Source organism: Periophthalmus magnuspinnatus, chromosome 24, assembly GCF_009829125.3.
Source record: "Periophthalmus magnuspinnatus isolate fPerMag1 chromosome 24, fPerMag1.2.pri, whole genome shotgun sequence".
In the NCBI taxonomy this organism is placed as follows: Eukaryota; Metazoa; Chordata; class Actinopteri; order Gobiiformes; family Gobiidae; genus Periophthalmus; species Periophthalmus magnuspinnatus.
In genome coordinates this window covers 14218580-14237792 of record NC_047149.1, presented here as the reverse complement: position 1 = coordinate 14237792, position 19213 = coordinate 14218580, and the positions used below count along the sequence as shown (strand labels likewise).

Sequence of the window (19213 nt, the reverse complement as noted above, 5' to 3'; positions counted from 1 at the left end):
TCAAACTGCATTCACTTCTTGAATAAAAGTGTCTAGTTACTTTTCACCTCTGACTGTATAAGCACACAGGTATAGCATTAGTCAATCCATATATACACACAGCCATACTCTGTGCAGAGAGGGGCCTCAGTGGTCTGCATACTTTATTAACTCAACTCACATGCTCCAGACTCCGGGGAGAACTGTGCAATACTTAATTACAGCCAGTCAGACTCAAGGCAGAGTGACATAGGCTCCTCCTGCTAGCCTCCTGGTATGGCCTAGTTTAAAGTGCACTATAGGCCAGGATCAGTGCAAAGCTAATTGGATCAAAATACAGTAGAGTTGATCATGGGTATGTATGAGTTATGACATAAATCTCTAATTAAAATGATTAGTATCAAGTTAGACATATAGTTTGTGTAAGGGGTCCCCCATGGTTCAATCCTAGGGCTTCTATATTTTGAATAAATAAATTTTTAGTCCTTTTATTAATTTACTGTAAAATTTTAAACAGGGATATTAATGTGTTATTCTGTTATGTAAAAAAAAAAAATGAATATACAGATTGCTATAAGATATGTATCTTATAGCAAGATATACACAGACATATCATATAGCAAACTGTATATTGATTTATTTTTTATTTATTGAAAAAATAGCAAAACTGGTGTGAGGGGAGCTAACGGTTAACACAGGATGAAAAGAGGTGTTCAACAGCCCCTTAGTGGCAGTGATAGTGCTACTTGAAACTGGAATTTTCCAGTATCAATTCATAGTTGAGGAGTGAAGTGGTCATAAACACCAAGCTTAAAGCAAGTGGTGACATAACAGTCCTCTGAGAAACTGCACAAAACCTTAGGTCTAATTTCTGTTCATACAATGTGTTTAAGTGAAGAAACTTTACAAGCCCTCATCCATGTGTTTTTGTGTTTTATGCATAGCCAATGGGTGGAGAGGAGCTTTTATGCTTAGAATGCTAATCTCCAGTAATTCTTCTAGCAGTTATGTCACATAATTATGGTTAGGGCTAAATTGCAGTTTAAATAAAAACTACTACGTAATTTCTTGTGTAAGGATACTAGCTTGGTAGAGGAAGAATTACATAAAGTGCTACCAAGTGGTTTAATTTAAATCAGTGAAAGTACTGTTACTGTAAAGATTACTCACATTATAGTAAAAGTTATCTATTTTGGTCGTGTCTACTGCTAGGATAAAATTAGGTATATCAATAATGCAACAGCAACTGTATGTATGATATTGTATCAACTATTCAGTTTTCTCTGCTACTACTTTTTCTGCAACTTTGTAGCTATTTAGTTTTTTTTTGTTTAGTTTCTTACCAAGTATCGCTCCTCATCCTTCATATTGGGAGTTCGTAGGAGGTGGAACTGCTCTCCTCGGAAGTCCCCAAACCTTCTGAAGAAGTAGTTTGATAGGAAGCGGTTGATTGGGTCTCGAATTATGTTGAAATAAACTGGTTGCTCTATTTTAAAACTGCAACACAAACAAATGAATACCAATAAATAAATAACAGTAACCCATTTTTAGAATGCGTGGGAATATGTGTCTTATACCTGGTAAAGTTGAGAAAGTGAACATGTCTTGTGTAAAGAAATGGCTCTGGGATTGAAGTGATGTTCTTCATGAGTGCTACCTGTAAATACAAAAGTAATGGTTAAACATTCTCTTCTGCACTGTATGAAAACGTATCTATTTTAATCAAAATAATTTGCACAATAAAGCATCCTATGGAGAGAATTAAAATCAGACACAAACAAATTAGTGAGGTGTGACAGGTTGGTTATGAAACATGTCCTGAGAAATAAAGAACGGTAAAGGAGAAGATGGAGATATTGAGCTGGCCGATGGTTCTGCTGCTGCTGGAAAATGTAACACAAAGCTGAAATTAAGAGTGAATCGCTAAAGTTAATTGGATGAGAGGTCAAGGTAAAAGCTTGTGATTAGCTGAAAGCGGCAGCTCAGGTTACAGAAAGTAGGAACAAGGTAATACAGTTTTGTCCCTGAATTTATGCCAAGTTTTTATGGCCCATGCATAAATAATTAGTCAGAAGTTGGATTTTAAGTAGAAATTATAAAGCCAGTATTCAAGTTCTTTCCGTCACTATGATTCAATAATATAATCATTCATCTCCATAAATCTACTTTTCCACCACTCAAGTCAAGCTCAGGAAATTCAACAAGTTTTCCACATTCCTCCCTCATCACAGAGAATGATCGGCCAAAGAGTTTCATTGAGAGAGACTGACGTTAGCCAAAATAAACCTGTCCCATTACAAAAATGTTAGATCCATACACTCCATCACCTTTTGTTATGTCTGACCTAACTAGCTCTGTATGGGAGGTCTTCAGCAGTTTATACAATAACAATTACTGTGTTGTGTTATTTTCCAGCACATATAATAATTAATTTGCATGGGTGAGACAGAGAGAATTACTGTGTATAGATGTTTCTTTCATTTAATATTTTTCAGTAAAACAATAACGGAATTGGCTGGAAAGTCTACAGTACTTGCCACTTTTAGGAGTACAATTATCACTACTACAACTACTACTATTGAGTTGATGCCACTTACGGGTCCGACTAGCTGATTTCTAGCTTTGTTTTGCTAGTCTTTTCCACAATTCTGACTGCACTGGACCAGGAAGTGATATCACACCTAACAACTCTATGACTACTACTACAACAATTACCAATTCTGCAGCTGCAACCGTTACTACAACAGCAACAACAACTGCTACTAAAACTAGTATTACTGCTAGAGGCCTACTACTACAACCACTACAAGGAACACAGTCATGTCACTCTGCAAGAATGATAGAGTCATATATGATAATGCACGTCAGACCACAGTATCGTACACACACTTTGGAAGTCACTGCAAACACATTATACTTGCTTTGTACTCATTTTGCACTTTTCCGTACCAATACCCTTATATAAAGAGCACAAACCCCTGGAAGATAAAATCCCTACATAACCCTGCATTAAAAACACAATTTTCGCAAACAGCCCACGGGTCTATATAAATGTTTTTGTTCACAGTGTCAGAGTGCAGAGTCGTGCAGGAGCGGGTCTGCGTACAGCAAACTTTTCAGAGCTTCTGGTGCTGTGTTAGCCTTTGAAATGTGTCAGAACGCTTTCCACCACTTTCCACATTGAAACACAGAGGGAGCCATGCACAGAGCGCCTATAACATGAGTGTACGCATACAGAACATATGGCTACAATGAAAACAATAATAACCAGTGCACTTTATGACTGTAAGAATCCCACTCCTCTCAAAGTAATCATTTCTGGCCTCATTGAGTTAGACTAAGAGTTGCTGCCTAAATGTTTAAAGATTCATAAAATTTTGTTCAGGTTTTTTGGCTGCACTATTATAGTATAGAGGCTATCAATGTGATTTAATACACAAAACTGTAAAGTGACTAAGAGCATCTGGAAAGCACTATTAAAAGGCACTGTACCAGATTTAACGATCTTAACAGCGTGAAAAACAGAAGTAGTTCATTTTAAACGCTTTGCAGTGACAAGTTATTCCTTACTTACCTTATGCATTCTGAGCATCCCACTTATTCACTGTGTTGAGTTTATAAGCACTTTTCACAACTGCCAGAGTGAATGGTAAAGCTAACTAACATGGTTACATGCACTTCCTGTTTGAAATATTTGGAATACTCAGGACTATAACGCAATGAATTTATCTGCTTCCTCTGAGAGCTTATACCTCACTGTGATTAGTTAAATCAGCTTGTCATAGCAGAGCCTGACCAATAGGAAGAGTGTGTTGGGACAAAAAGATGTCCTTGAACATATAGCTGCCTTTAGGCCTCTCATGATAATTATTTATCAATATTATCAATATTTATCATGTGTACACTTTCTTTGCAATATTTGTGGTTATTTTTTGGCTACAGAATATGATTTAAGCTGTAAAAGGTTGACTAAAACACTTCTATGACTCATTATAAATACAAACAAAGGACTAAAGTGTTTCATTGTGCTGTTTATTTATTGCAGCTCATGATTTTTTAACAATATTGCAGATTTAGAATAGTATTGTGGTTTAAATCTGCAGTTTGGTTATTGTGTCAGTGGCATAAATTGGTTTCAGTATCAACGTTTATTGTTTATATTTACTTCTGCAATATATCGAACTTCAAAATATGCTTTTGTGACAAGCCCAGCTGCATTAAAGAAAAAAAACAACTATGGAACCATTTTTAAAACTTGGCGGGTAAGATCACAATTCAATTTTGAATCAACAAATCACCCACTTTTAATGTAGGATGGAAATTCATATGACAAGCCTCTTTATAGGTTTTGTTTATACCTTGGGAAATCATCCAAGGACGGGAATATCTGACCAACCACTTTTCCAAGAAATATATTTTAGAATCTTGAATCAAAATAAAGGTAAAAACCAATGTTGTAGATGTAACGAAAACAAAGTACATTTCATAAACTAAATGCCAATGAACAAACACCATATCTGTACATAGGGAGACACTGATCTTTCTATCTTCTACATATCATCTATCTGTCCTAACATAAAGGTTTTGTCTCTTAAACATTGCAGCTGGCCACAATAATGCAATTCATCTCAGATACCCCATCTGTGAAGCGGGGCCAACTCCATGAAACTAATCCGTCTGTGTTTGGATACTGTGACAAAGCTGGAATAGACAAAATAGCATCTGTCCACAACCCCATTTATTACACAGATTTTTTTTTTTTTTTGCGAAGCGGTAGCTTAGTTGAGCAATCGTGAATGTCCCATACTCATAAAAGTGTGTGTTACGTCATGTAGCTTGCTGGACGTAACAGCTAATATGTGTACTTGTTTATGTACACAGCGGTCTAATCTGAAGGCCCAGTCACAGCGCAGTCTCTCTCTATAAACTCAGTACATTTCCACTCCGCACTTTTATAAGCTGTCTATAAAAGCCCAAATGTGATTAGCGCTCCAGGTTACTATTGACTCTTCCAACTTTATTAATCATTCAAGACAGCAAGTTTATTCTTTGGTCCAATTATCCCAGGACTGCGTTTTATAGTCTGTCCCGACTTATTTCAATGTATTGGCCAAAGTGCTGCAGCAGAATAGTCAAACCACGTAGACGTTTGGGTCCATAGAGGAAAGTAAAGCTTAAGGGCATTTTGTTTTTAGTAAAAGTGAGCTTGATTGTTGTAGAAGTTTTACAGGTAGAATATTAAGGAAAAGGCAGGAAACAGTCTAGATGGCTTATATAAGTTTATTATGCAGGGGAGGGCTTGAATGCTTCAGTACATTGTGGTAGTATTGTCTGTTAATTAATTGCAACTAACAAATATTTTAGAGCTAAAACTAGAACAACTATTTTTTTAGTTAGTCCACTAGTCAAACCATTATTTCTATTGAACACTGAAACTTTTTAAATACATTTTCAGCCAAGTAAGAGCTGAAATATGGAGACTGAAGGTTTCTAAATACACTCCTGATACAAATTTTAAGACCAGTTGAAAAATTGCAAGAATTCACATTTTGCACTGTTGGATCTTAAGAAGGTTCTAAGTAGTGCTTCAAAATGTAAAAAGAAGAAATGGGAGTGAGACAAAAAATAAATAAATGTGAGAAAGCAATTTATTGCTAACAATCATTAAACTGAAATAGGCTGATCAAAAGGTTAAGACCACACCTATAAAAAAAAAAAAGAAAAATGAATAAAATAAAATACATTTTTCAAAAAAGAACTCAGTAATGAGTAGCTGCGCCATTCTTGTTAATCACCTCAAAAATGTGTTTCGGCATGTTTGATGCTAGTGTTTCCAGGAGGCTAGTGGGAATGTTGCTCCAAGTGGTGAAGATGGCTTCATAGAGGGCATCCACTGTCTGGAACTGGTCTCCATTTTTGTAAACTTCCCTTGCCATCTAACCCCAAATATTCTCACTTGGATTGAGATCAGAAGAACATGCAGGATGGTTCAAAAGAGTGATGTTATTTTTCCGGAAGAAGTCCTTTCTCAGGGGGCATTGTGAACTGCAGTGTTGTCCTGTTGAAAAACCCAGTCATTACCACACAGACGATGGCCTTCAGTCATGAGGGATGCCCCCTGCAATATCTCCACAGCCAGCTGCCGTTTGATGCCTCTGCACAACCTGAAGCTTCATTGTTCCATTGAAGCAAAATGCCCCTCAGATCATGATGGCGCCCCCTCCACTGTGCCATGTAGAAAACATCTCAGGTGGGATCTCCTTGTCATGCCAGTAATGTTGGAAGCCATCAGGACCGTCAAGGTTAAATTTTTTCTCATCAGAGAATAAAACTTTCTTCCACCTTTCAATGTCCCATGTTTGGTGCTTGTGTAAACTCCAAACAGGCAATTTTGTGCTGTTGAAGGAGACGAGGTCTTTGAAGAAGTTTATTGTTCTTAAAACCCTTCTATCGCAGATGCTGTCTAAAGGTTATGGGACTGCAGTTGGCACAGGTGACGGACAGCCAACTGAATCCTCTGGTTCAGGGGTGGTGAAATTTTTTTGGGTCTACTACTTGACTTTTTTCCCATAACCCTCAGGATCTTTTAAGAAGTTTAAAATGACTGTCTTACTGCGTCCAACCTCAGCAGCAATGGCGCTCTGCGAGAGGCCTTGATGATGCAGCTCAACAATCTGACCATGTTCAAAGAGAGAAAGTTTTTTTGCCATCAAGAGGTCGTGACAGTGTGAATATCTGACAGAAAATGACACTGAATCCACATTTTTGCGAAGATTTGGGCTTTTAAAGGCTGTAGTCTTAAACTTTTGATCAGCTGATGAACAGCCTATTTCAGTTTAATGCTTGTTTGCAATAAATTGCTTACTCAATTTATTATTTTTTTTCACTCCCATTTCTTCTTTTTGAATTTTAAAGGACTACTTAGAAGCTTCTTAAGATCCAACAGTACAAAATGTGAATTCTTGCAATTTTTCAGCTGGTCTTAAAATTTTGATCATGAGTATAGTGTTTTTAGACCTTTTTTGACATGGCTTTTGTCTGTATAATCCAGATAAAGATTACAATAACTACAATTCTTCTTTATAGACGACTAGTCATGATTTGTCAGTCGATGCGGCCCTACTATTTCTGCCATGGTAATGTTTCCACATGATGGGGTTAAAGTAGCTGTTCCCTCTAATCCACACCATACTGTACAATTTTTGCAGATAAAGTTAGAGGTACACTATAGAAAAACAAGCATTCTTTATGTTGAGCGGGGGCGTCTCTCCATAGCTCTGTCCTGTACATAGACTGCATAAAAAGTGAACTGAGGGAGTGTGACGTCACCAGGAGCGTTTGACTCCAGTCAAATGAAGCTCCTTAAGGCTAGCAGTTATAGAGGTGAATTTGGAGCAGAGATCCATATTTGGAATTATGACTGAGTATTATATAGCAAATAAAGAGTCAACCTTGAGCGAGGTTTTTTGAAGACAACACCCCTTCCCACTGCAGAGACCGACTGCTTAGAAATGCTGTCAGTCAAGCTTGTTGCTAAGTGACCTCGGAGAAAGAAGGCGCCTCATGTGTCTGTTATTAATGTTCATACCTTGATTAATGGACAAAATAGCAAAATAAAAGCCCTAGGAGGATACAAGCATTTTAAGAACAAAACAATGACCCTGACAGCAGCAGTTACAGAAAGAGGGGCGACAGGTTTTCAATCGAAAGTGAAGCCAGTCGATGGAGTTGGAACCGTGCCCACGCTCAGTTCCTATTTGGAACATGACAGTCAAGTTTCAGGTTGGCTGTCCATATAAATGGACAGCTAACCTGAAACTTGATTCTATCGTTGGTGGTTTGGTCTGCATGGAAATAGTCAGGTTTAATGCCATACTGTGGAACACATAGACAAAGCAATAAAGTCTTCATGGAGACAACCAGGTGGATACTCCAGTAGAAAGGTTACATGATAAACCTTTAACAACAAACCAATGGTGGACAGTGGTGAGTATAGCCAGCATGTGTGAACCTGCTATTGCTACTGTGAGTTATTAATTAATTATTAATTACAAGCTGCATTGCTGTTACTGGAATGGGCAGTGGGTGTTGTCCAAAAACACAACAGCAGTACGCACCTAATGGCCCCTGCAGTCTGGGCACATTTGACTTATGAGTGTGGGTGTATGGTGGTCCGTCTCGCCACATCCTTCTTACCCAGTGAAGAGCGCTGGAGGCAGACAGAGTATAGGACAGTCTGGGATTCCTGACATACCTGTGCCCCCTCACCCCCTTCGTCCCCTCTCCTCACCAAACCACCAACTCTTCCCCAGGCCCTCCATGTCCTCGCTACAGCCCTGAACCTCAGAAAGCTACTGTTGACCTGCACTATTCATCCGCACTGGCTCAAATTTGTCTAAGAAATGGAAGCCATTAGTGGACCAAGGCTGAGTTCTGATGCAGAAGCGGAAAATGTCTTCTTTTGCCTTGACCAAAATGAGCAGTTCAGGCCAACACACCTTTTCTTAACAGATTTCATTACTATATTTTTGTCATCATAAAAGGATTCCATTCTTAAAATACTATTAGACAGTGTATATATTTTTAAACAATATGACTTTTGAAGGTTTCATAATAATAAGCAATGGAACTACAGATGGTCTGATGTGGATTTATTTTTTTGTCCAATAAAAAATTTCAAAGTGACAATTAAAAAATTGGTAAAAATGAAAAAAAAAAAAAAAAAAAAAAGTAATATATAATTTCATTTGATATACTGTTAGGATGATTGTGTACATGCGGCCACCTCTGTAGCTTTACTGCTATTCTATTTTCTTTGTAAATATAAAAAAAATACCCAGAAATCGCCGATTTCATCCAACCCTAAATGGAAAAGCATCTTACATGGTCCAGGTTAAAACACTGATAGCGTGATGCCAATCTTATGTAGACATCTAGTTTTTGAAAAGCAGCGATGAGACTTTAACGGTCCACACTACATTAACATAATCATATTCTCACTAATATTGCAGAAAATTCATTATAATATCCTATACATTTTGATTAGATTTCCCAGTGTACAAAATTGCACTCTCATGATGGTAAAATAAATGTGTTGAGAGAGGAGCTGGCGTGACGGGGGGATAAGTATGCACAGTCTTTGCTTGTTCTTGGGCCAGATACTTTTCTCTGTTTGTATCTTTGGCTCAGCAGAGGCAGAGTTCAGTGCAGTGCAGTGGCTGTCTGCTACACTGCCCTTGTAAAAGAAAGAATTCTAATGGAAATACTGTTCTTTTCTTGGATGTTCACAGGGAAATTTCTATTAACTTTCCAGAAGTGCGTTTCCTAACCTTGGACAGGTGAAGTTGTAGGTGTCGCCAACATGCAGGGACGTTGCATAAGTTTACATAATACAAAAGGAAAACTGGTTGCGAAAGTCACAGAATATGCAGTAAAAGTTCCAGATATTACAGCCAATATATTTTAAATCCCAAAATATTTCCCTTAACATTTTTCTTGAAGGCGTACTAGGAAACTTTTCTGGCGGGGTATCTGCCATTTGCTTGTCTCCTTGGAAATTTTTCTAGAATGATCATCAGTATGGCATTAAATGTATCTAGCTTGCAATTGTTTTTTGGTTTTTTACACTGAACATGAATTCTCATTATGAACAGGGTTGCCTGTCACCTGCTTGTCTCCATGGAGATATATGTACTTAATTCTATACTATGAAACATTCCATGAAAAACAATAATTTCCATGGTGTCAAACAGGAAGCAGACCCTCCACTAGAAAAGTTGCATAACATATCTTTCAATTTTAAGGAGGAAAAAAAAAAGCATATATAGCATGGATATAATAGTATACATTAGCTGGATTACTTTACTTTAGCAGTAGCTACAGCTACTGTAAAAGCACTGTCACAACAACCTAATAATGAGTAGCAGAAGTAGTTTTCCCATTCTTAAGTACCAGGTATTTTACTCAAGTACAATTTCTTCTTCCACCTTCCTTTTTGGCAATAATGTAATGAAAAGAAGTGCTTGAGAGGCCCAAAGAACTGTAACACCAACTTAAAACCACCACTAGCTTCTAAATATAGCTCCTTTTAATCTGCATAAGTCAACAGTCCCTAGAAGCACACACACAGATGAAACCACAGCCTGGACTCCACTGGTTCACATAGACATTACATTTATGAAGCCAAATATAAAGAGTGTAATGATGTTCAGTGGAAACCAGCGTGAATGAATGAGTAAACAAGTCACTGTTTCAATATTGGTCCAAAATCTGCATGAAATCCTCCAGTAATGGTGGTTCAAATTTAACATGACTGGGGCTGGAGTGTCGCTAAAGGTCATGGAAACACAAGGAATGAGTCAGAGGTTGTGTGACTATATTTAAGTTACTGAAGAAATCAGACTCATGAAAAAGTCTGTTATAAATGTATGTCAAAATTCGGTAACAATAATTCTGCAACAGTAATTGTGTCATCAAAGTTACAATTTTTGTGACTTTTGTGACTGTTTTTTTTTAAATACATTTCTATGTTTGAGCTGAATGGAAAATGGAATGGAAACATTTAATTGCACAGTAAGGAATACAATTTTTTAAAAACCTTTCAAAGTAGAGCATATTAGCATCCAGTACATTAGGGAGCTGTTTGTGTGAGTGAGTTTGAGTTGTACTTTTCAGTGAAAGTATCTGGGTTATTTTCCAAAGTATCAGTGTACCATGGGGCTCTAACCCGGGGTTTGAACCTGCAACCTACTGTTCCACAAGCTGATTATCCACCACTACTCTAGGTCCTGGTGGACTCTTGACATGAGCTGGGCCAAACATTTTAAAAAGTAGATATTTATTACACTTCCCCAGTAGCCACGAATAGCCACTAAGCACTAACAGCTTGTTGTCATTATCTGAACCTATTTTAAATTAGTAAAATAAAGTTGTATGTTTATTTATAACCCATAATATAACCAAAATCTAAACTTTAGACACTGTAGACACAATGGCCTTGAAATCTCCTGGTGAGAGGTGTTCTGCCAAAACTGTGGCTTATATTGGACGCTGCTTCGGAGCAAAGTGCACAGCTTCAAATCCCAACTCCTCTACGGCTGGAAAAACATATTTACATTTTTGTTTTGTTGATTTCATGTAAACACTAACATGGATGGAAAAAGTAAAAATAAAAAAGTTTTAAATGTGGTGTATTCAAATGCTCCTGGGTGCCCAGTAATAATATTTGGGAGTTCCTTATAAACTAACGCATCTTTTCCTGTGTAAAGTCACCCTCAAGATATTCCAGGAAATAATAAAAGGATTCTCAAATTTTTTCCTCGTCCTTGTTCCATGAATGCATCACAGACACGGCAGACTCTCATTAAGTGCATAAAGCCACAAATAACAAGCCACATGTAAGTGCTACCTTATGCAGATACTGGAGTCATGCAATCAATTATTTAGACTTATACTTTGCTTTATATGCATAAGGTACTGTTTTTGAGCACAAAACAAATCTAATATAACTGCCTATTTTTTCTAACCAGGGTCAAACCAGGTAAGTTCTACTCATAGCATTTTCTACTATTGATTTGAAAACACTTTGAACCTGGGGCAGATGAATTATGTTAAGTTTCATGTAAAAAAAAAAAAAAAACCCCTCCATAAATTAAGATAGCTGTTTGTGCAGAATCCAACTTGTCTCACAGTCACATGCTCTTGAGTCTTACCTGCTCATGTTTTGAGAGGCGAGTCTTGTTGTGGATCTCTGATGAGACCAGGTTGAAGTGATGTTTTTCTGCCAGCAGCTTCAGCAGCATGACCACAGTGCGACTGCCACACTTCCCCACACGGTTATACACCACCTGAGTGGGAAATGTGAGCACCTGCACACACAAACAGAGCACACATTATGCACAATATCACAAAATATATTATTAATACTATGTTGAGTTTCATAATGGCAGTATTTTGGCAGCCAGGAGTCAATATTTTTAAGCTGTAGAGATTTGAAAAATGAACATACCAATATTGCACTCTATAAATAATGTGTTTCATTCATTTATTTGTTGCAGCTCATTTGTTTTTGACTAATAAGTTCATACAGACTTTTGTATACTTATCTACTGAGCTCTACACCTCATGGCTACCATTACTAGGAATGGGATGAGGTTGCATTTCCACAAAGCAAGACACATGATTGGGTCGACGAAGATGAGAGAAGATTTTTACATTATTTATAAAAAATAAATTGTTCAGTTCAGTTCACAATTTTCACTTAACCATTTTATCATTAGTATTATTAATATTTTTGCTGTGCCTTTGCTTTTTGGAACCACAGCTTAGATATAACTTACTAGCACACTTGTGTCAACACATGGAAAATCCCACTAGATCATTTTTCTCATGTTGCTTGTGGCAGTTTTGTCTCGCGAGATCTTGTGGCACAAGATCTTGTCCCATCCCTAACAATTACCTTACACTTAACCCAACTTCTGATTTATGAAGCTATTTTATGTTCTTATTTTAACATTATGCTCCCAGCAGACCGGGAAAAGGACATGGAGACACTGGCCAACTTTTGTCCCACAAACACTGAGTCACAGGAAAGTGAATGAATCAGTTTGTCTCATTTAAATTATATTCTTTGGTAAAATGGAAGATAGTTATTGTAAATCAGGGTTTTATAAAAAATGTTTTTGACTAGGAATTTCTGAGAATAGAGCATGACAAAAAAAAGAATATGTCAAGTTAAAAAAGTATATATTTTTACAATATAGAGTGTCAGTGTAGCCATGGTTTACCAGTCTATTGATACAGGCTTAAGTATGGGCTCTAGATTATCCATAGAAGTAATAAACATACAAGTCATTCAATACAGGTAAAAGAGAATTCACGTATGTTTACTCAGTAGCATAAACAGACTCAAATACGTGAAGAAATGGACAGTACATTTGCATACCATTAAAACTATAATGTGCAAAAGATATCAAATATAAAAAATGAACAGTGTTATTTTCACAAACCATTTCTTCCTTCTGCATTCTTAGAGAAAAGACAGAATAAAAACAGATCATGTTTGTTGCCATGAACAACATCAGTCAGACCCTGCCTTCCTCTAAATCACTCTACATTCTTGTCCCTTCTCCCAGACTCAGGATGAGTTCACAGGACGTCTGCTGGACTCTCCTCTTCTGTCATACAATATCTCTGCAAATATTGTTACTAGCTTCATGCTGTAGTTTCACAATACACACTATGTGAAGTTTGATTTTGTCCAAGAGCAACAGCCCTGCCCAAGAATCAAGTGTAGCTGTAAAATATTTTTGACAAAGTAAAGTAGAGGTGGGAAAATTATGAACAATGAAGAAATGAATGATTTGATATATGCAAAAACTAAGATATTAAGAAGGCTTATATCATTAAAACATGAAGCTTACTGGTATGTTCTTGTGACATTGCAACATCCTAGAATACCTAGTTTAAAAATGAGCTGAAGAACAGATAAAAATTCTAAGGTGGAATTTACCTTTTAACTGTCCAAAGAACTATCCACATGAAACAAAAACACAAAGCTCAATGTCTTCTCTGTCTAAGAGACTAAACTAATGTGAACTTCAGAAAATGGAGCTACTCATCCATCACATGTATATGGCAGCTTTGTAGAGCCAAATGCAAAAAGGCTGATTAAAACTTGTAGTGTAATCTTTCAGGGTAGAAAGTGATTTTTTTTTGCATTTAATTTTGTGCTTTTAGGTAATTTTTATGTCCATTCACTTTTCGTTCTCCACTTGAACCTCATTGGCTCATCGGGGTAATCAAAACTACATTAAAAACCTATTCATTTGTCACTACTGCACAGCCCTATACCAAATTTAGATTGAGATAGTTCTGAAAAGAAAACCTGGATTTGGATCAGGAAGTGCATAGGCTGGCTCTAGGGCTGCGCTCCAACATTCCTCCAGACTCCAGCCTCCAGAGCTTATCACAGTAATGAGGCTGAGAGATCCATGGAATCCACGAGCCCCGTATCAGTTCCCATAAAGTTGATAACACTAAAATAATATCAACGTTATAGCCCAGAATAGCCAATCTACAAATAACAGTCATGCCAATGATGATCGTGTGGTCAAGTCATTATGGTTGGCCAATTTATTAAAGTTAATTATGTAAAAATGTAAGAATGCTTTTCAATTTGTATGCAGTATCATTTTATTGTGATCTGTGATCCAGCTGGTTAACTATTGTTCAGGTTTGACACAAAAATCGCATTTTAAGCTTCACAAAAGAATAAAAGTGGAGTGATAACTGTAAGATGGTTGGCAAAGCTCCAAATAACATAAGGAAATAACTAACTTTGCAGCTCATTTTGTTGAACTATAACACTGACATTTGCTTTTTTATTTACTGCATTTAATTCTTCAGATGAGGGGCACATCTGTTGTTTTGCACCGTCAAAGAGGTAAATTTTATGTTTGTTTTTAGTTCAGTTTCGAGTTACAGAATATATGCGGGGTCTACGATGCTATGAACACCACACATGACTGCTTTCCATTACATTCGTACATGTACACCTATGACCACGGCTGACTTGATATATACTCCCTTGTTCTTCAGCTTTGTCATTTTGCCAATGCACTGTCTCATAAAAACTTCCCCCATTTCTGTCAGTGCAATCGCAGTCTTCTCTCTCCTCCTGACCCCACTAACCCTCTCCGCTCGCCGCAATCCTTCAAACTGCCATTTTCAATCATACAAGAGCAACTTCCACTGTGGCCCCTATTTTCATCCATCTCTCACATTCAAGCTATTTCCTGGAAACGAGGAAGAAAAGTGCACCCTCGCTAACCTTCAGCTGCACCATTGCTTTGTGCTTTCAACCAAACGGGACGTCCCATAGTGAGGAAAACACAAAGTACCAGCAAACTTTCTAAAATGACTAGTTTGTGACGTATTAGTGATTCCTTTATTTATGTTTACAATGTGTTTATATGTGGATCAAAGAGTATTTATTTGACTGAGATCAGGAGCCAAGAGGAAATGGAAAAATATTAGTAGTTGTTTGATGTGGTTAGTTGTGATGTGGTTAGTTTGAATCTGTTAATCAATTTAAAAAAGTATACTATAATAAAGTGCAAATAAAAAGCAGGTTCAATTTCTGACCACAAATATATGTCAGGTGCTACGTCATGTGACACAAATATCTGACAGGTGCCACAAATATCTGACAGGTGCCACGTCAGGTGCCTTCTCATGTGACCTACACCTTTCCACAATCCAGTAATGCAACACAATTTTACAAAAAACAACAGATTTTTCTACAAAGTGTTGCAATTGCGATTAGATTTGCTGCTAAACTAATCCAAGAATCCCACGAATTTCAGAATATGTTTTGCAAATAACTAAGACGTTTTATTATCTAAACAAATGCAGCTTTTGCGATTTGATAATTGCTCCAAGTCTAATTGCAATTTTGATTTGATTACGATTAATTTTGTGGCCCTATAATTCAGTACAAAATGTAAAGCCTTTATTTAATCAACAGTTTACTCTTTGTTATGCTTTAAACAGACATGTAACCACCACACAGAGTAGTGACTGCCTGTACTTGAGTCACTTTCGCTGTTCATAATGAGAGAGGAGGAGACGGAGCGCTGTATTTAGTGCTGTCTGCAGATGAGATGACAGGAGGCATGGATCACTCACTTTACCCAGCATATGTATAATTACTGACATGTGTGGCTTCCCCCACTGCCTCCTGAGTAAATGCTTAGAGCTGTGGAGTAAGTGCCAGAGACAGTCAAATACTGGGTTAGAGATGCCAAAGGTTATGGACACACTGATTTTAATAGTAGCTATAGTTATGATAAATTATTTCTGAATGAAATTAGAAAGCAACTATGCTGTTCTTGTTTGTTGTCATCAAGATAATTATATCTGGTTTTTTTTATTTTAACTGGGGGCACTAATTGCGGTTATAGTTGTAGAGCTGGCAGAAAGATTCAATAAACAAAAGTATTAAGGATCAAGTCAGTACACTTTTTCCTTTCTGACAGGCAGGAGCTAACCACTCTGTTATGTCACACTTCAATGTTTTTTTTTTCAATGATATTTTCCATGAACTTCATGACATGCATTTGTGGGTTTCAGCTTCCTGATAAGGACTTTTTTTCATTCAAAAGATATTGTTTCAAATTCTTTGTTGCTATGACAACGGTCAAACATGTTCATCAATCTGAAAATCATGGATATAATATTGGCAAAATCCAAAACTATGATCAAAGCAAGTAAATTGTCCATAGACTTGCATTAGCCATGACAATACAGGGTGTCTCTGTACAATTTAAAAAGGCTACAAAGGCAACTGATAAGATATAATTGGTTTTGTTCTATTGTACTCAGTGGCTATAAAAGTTCTTATTCACATTGTGTGGGAATATGTGGTCCATTTCTCATGACCTTGATCGTGACCTTTTGACTGAATATGTGGCACCACAACTGCAGGACCTTCAGCCAACCATTATTTTCCAGCAAGATGGTCCCCATCACATTGGGGTCTGCATGTTCCCGAGTTCTTCAATCAAACATTTCCAGACTGTTAGATTGGAAAGGATGGAACAATTTCGTGGCTGCCACGTTCACCAGATATCACACCTCTGGGGCTAGGTTAAAGATATTGTGTTTTGAAAAAAGATACGGCACATTACTGAACTAAAGCAAAAGATAACAAACGCGATTGCAGCCATTGATGAGGCTATGCTAGAGTGAACGTGGCAAGAAATCCAGTACCGTCTTGATGTGCTTTGTGCGACTAATGGTGCCCATATAGAGCTGGATTAAATGAGGTAAAAAACTTTGGAAACCACTGAGTACAATAGATTAAGTCTGATTAAGATATCTTATCAATTGCCTTTGTAGTAAATGTTTTTACTTGTAAAGAGAATTTATGGACACTCTGTATAATAAGTAAACAAAAGAGCTACCAAATAACTGCTTGGTCACTGCTGGTGAATGCACTACACTATATCAGAATAGTTTTGAAAGACTTTCTGAACACGAACTGTAGGACTAAGTATCTAAAATTCCATTTATGTAACAACAGAGAAAATGAGATGACAACATTGATTTCTATTTGAAAATATTGCATAAGTGCTCAAATCATAACTACACTGAACAGCACATGGCCACCTCTAGACTTTTATCACCATTACCTTCTGTTTTATCAGCTTTATTTAAAATTAACCACAACTGGCTGTTAAGTAAACTCTTAGGAAAAGATCACTTAAAGAAACTAGGTCTGTGGTTGTCGGTATTGTGGTTTCTTGCACAACTTACATAGAAACCACCAATAGCTTCTCATTAGAAACAATGTGGTTTCAGGTTAGCATGCAACACTACAACTGATAGAATAAACAGATTAAATAGGTATCAAATAAGGTGACGAGTGCTTTAAGATCGAAGTTGACCACGGACAAAATTGGCAGAACGTAGGGGAGAGATAGCCCTGCAGCTGTCTGAATACAAGGCCCTAGTGTGTGTTTTGAGTGCATTACTGTAGCGCTCGGACCACATCTAGTTGGTATGTTGAGTGGGTTTGCACGAAAACGGCCTTTGCACAGACCAAACTCTTATCCCAACCAGGCAGGATGGGCTCAGGACTCCAGCCGGGACATCAGAAAAGTTAGACCAGGTTATGCAAAGGATAGAGGAGGATATGAGCCAAAAGTGGGGCAGATGGAGCAGAAAGGAGAGATATAAAGAGAGGAGAGGGGAGACTTACTCTGGGAGTGAGGAATTTGTGGTCATCCTGAAACGTTGATTCACCTGTAAAGAAATGGGAGAAATTATTTTATTTGGTTTAATATGTGACAATTAAACAGAAAAGTTACAAGCCTCAATTAACCAGATTGTAGGATTAATCATACTCTCCTCAGGATTGGTACTTAAAAGTTGCTTTTAAGGTTGGATGAAGATTTAACATGTGTTTTTTTAAGAAAAAGGACTTGTATAAGAGGACTCAGGCATAAGATGAGCTGTTCACATTTGACGATTCTGAATATCAAATTACAATGGAACTTTTCACATAGGGTTTGTTGCAATGTTGCACAGTATGTCTTTACAAGTAACTCTCGTCTCTCCACAGATCTGACCCGGTGTAGAGAAGTTTAATGCCATACTGTGGAACGTTCCAGGGCAATAACATCTCCATGGAGAGACACTGCACCAGAAATGTTACATAGTGCACCTTTAAACAGCTTAAATGATTCAAAAACAACTAGGTGAATATTTTTGTATTAAAACTCTGTGCTATTTGTTATGTTCTGTGCACTAATGCCAATGTTCAGATTCCATTCTCTCACTGCTGGAGAAGAAACCAGTCTGGCACTACGCCCCCTGGACTAAAATATGATGTCTTTAAAATGCAAAACATTCAATCATTTTGAATAGGGATGATGTGAAGCTGTAAATTAAAAACATAAGAACAAACTTTGAGATGTCATTAGGCAAATGCAAACGTTAGACAGAATGATGTGTCCTGTGTCATCAAAGGCCAATGCATGCAGATAGTTACATAACTTGGTGACTAATATTACACTCATAATTCATGCTAAAAGTCTTCTTTGCTCCTTCCGCATTTGAAATAGTTGCATAATCAGCCTGCTATTATCACATGTGTTTTCTACATATTATCATCTTGTGTATTAAAACATGATTCAAATTTAGATTAATACAGACTTGAGCTACAGAGGCTCTTTCAATTCACTTGTACAAAAGGTAAAAAGATAGTGAATAGGACACAGTATCTAAACGCACTATCAACAGTGGCCTTTCCAAATGCTGCTTAACTTCATTCTCTTGTTCTATGTGCCCAAACTCCAGGCTTAAATCTCCATATTAAATAAATATTTCAAAAAGTACGAGTAAAATAAAATAAAATTGGGAATATACCAGTAGCCTTTGAGGGAGTAGTTAAAAAGAGGAAATGCTGTATTATATAATAGAACAATCTGTCTTTTTGGCTGTGAAATTCAGAGAACAAGAGGAAAATGTGATGTGGGAGGGTTTTTACGCAAAGTTGTTTTATTACACAATTACATATTAAAGCGTGTTAAACTTGTAAGTGAGATAGTTGTATTTGTTTTTGGCAAACCATATCATTTGCAAAATCATTCTATGGTTGACTATTTTTAAAAACTGCCACAAGTAGAAAACAGACAAAAACAAGTACAGCTATGAAGCTAAAATAGTGTGA

At 37.1% G+C, this 19213-nt stretch overlaps 1 protein-coding gene across 1 annotated transcript in view; it reads right to left on the bottom strand.

Moving 5' to 3' along the window:
- usta (uronyl 2-sulfotransferase a) overlaps positions 1–19213 on the bottom strand; it is a 50531-nt gene that overhangs the window by 8468 nt on the left and 22850 nt on the right. The window contains exons 2-5 of the mRNA XM_033991124.2: positions 17741–17784; positions 11691–11846; positions 1557–1636; positions 1323–1476 (exon numbers count right to left, since the gene is read on the bottom strand). Coding sequence (XP_033847015.1) covers positions 1323–1476; positions 1557–1636; positions 11691–11846; positions 17741–17784 — 434 coding nt within the window. The remainder of the gene's footprint in view (positions 1–1322; positions 1477–1556; positions 1637–11690; positions 11847–17740; positions 17785–19213) is intronic.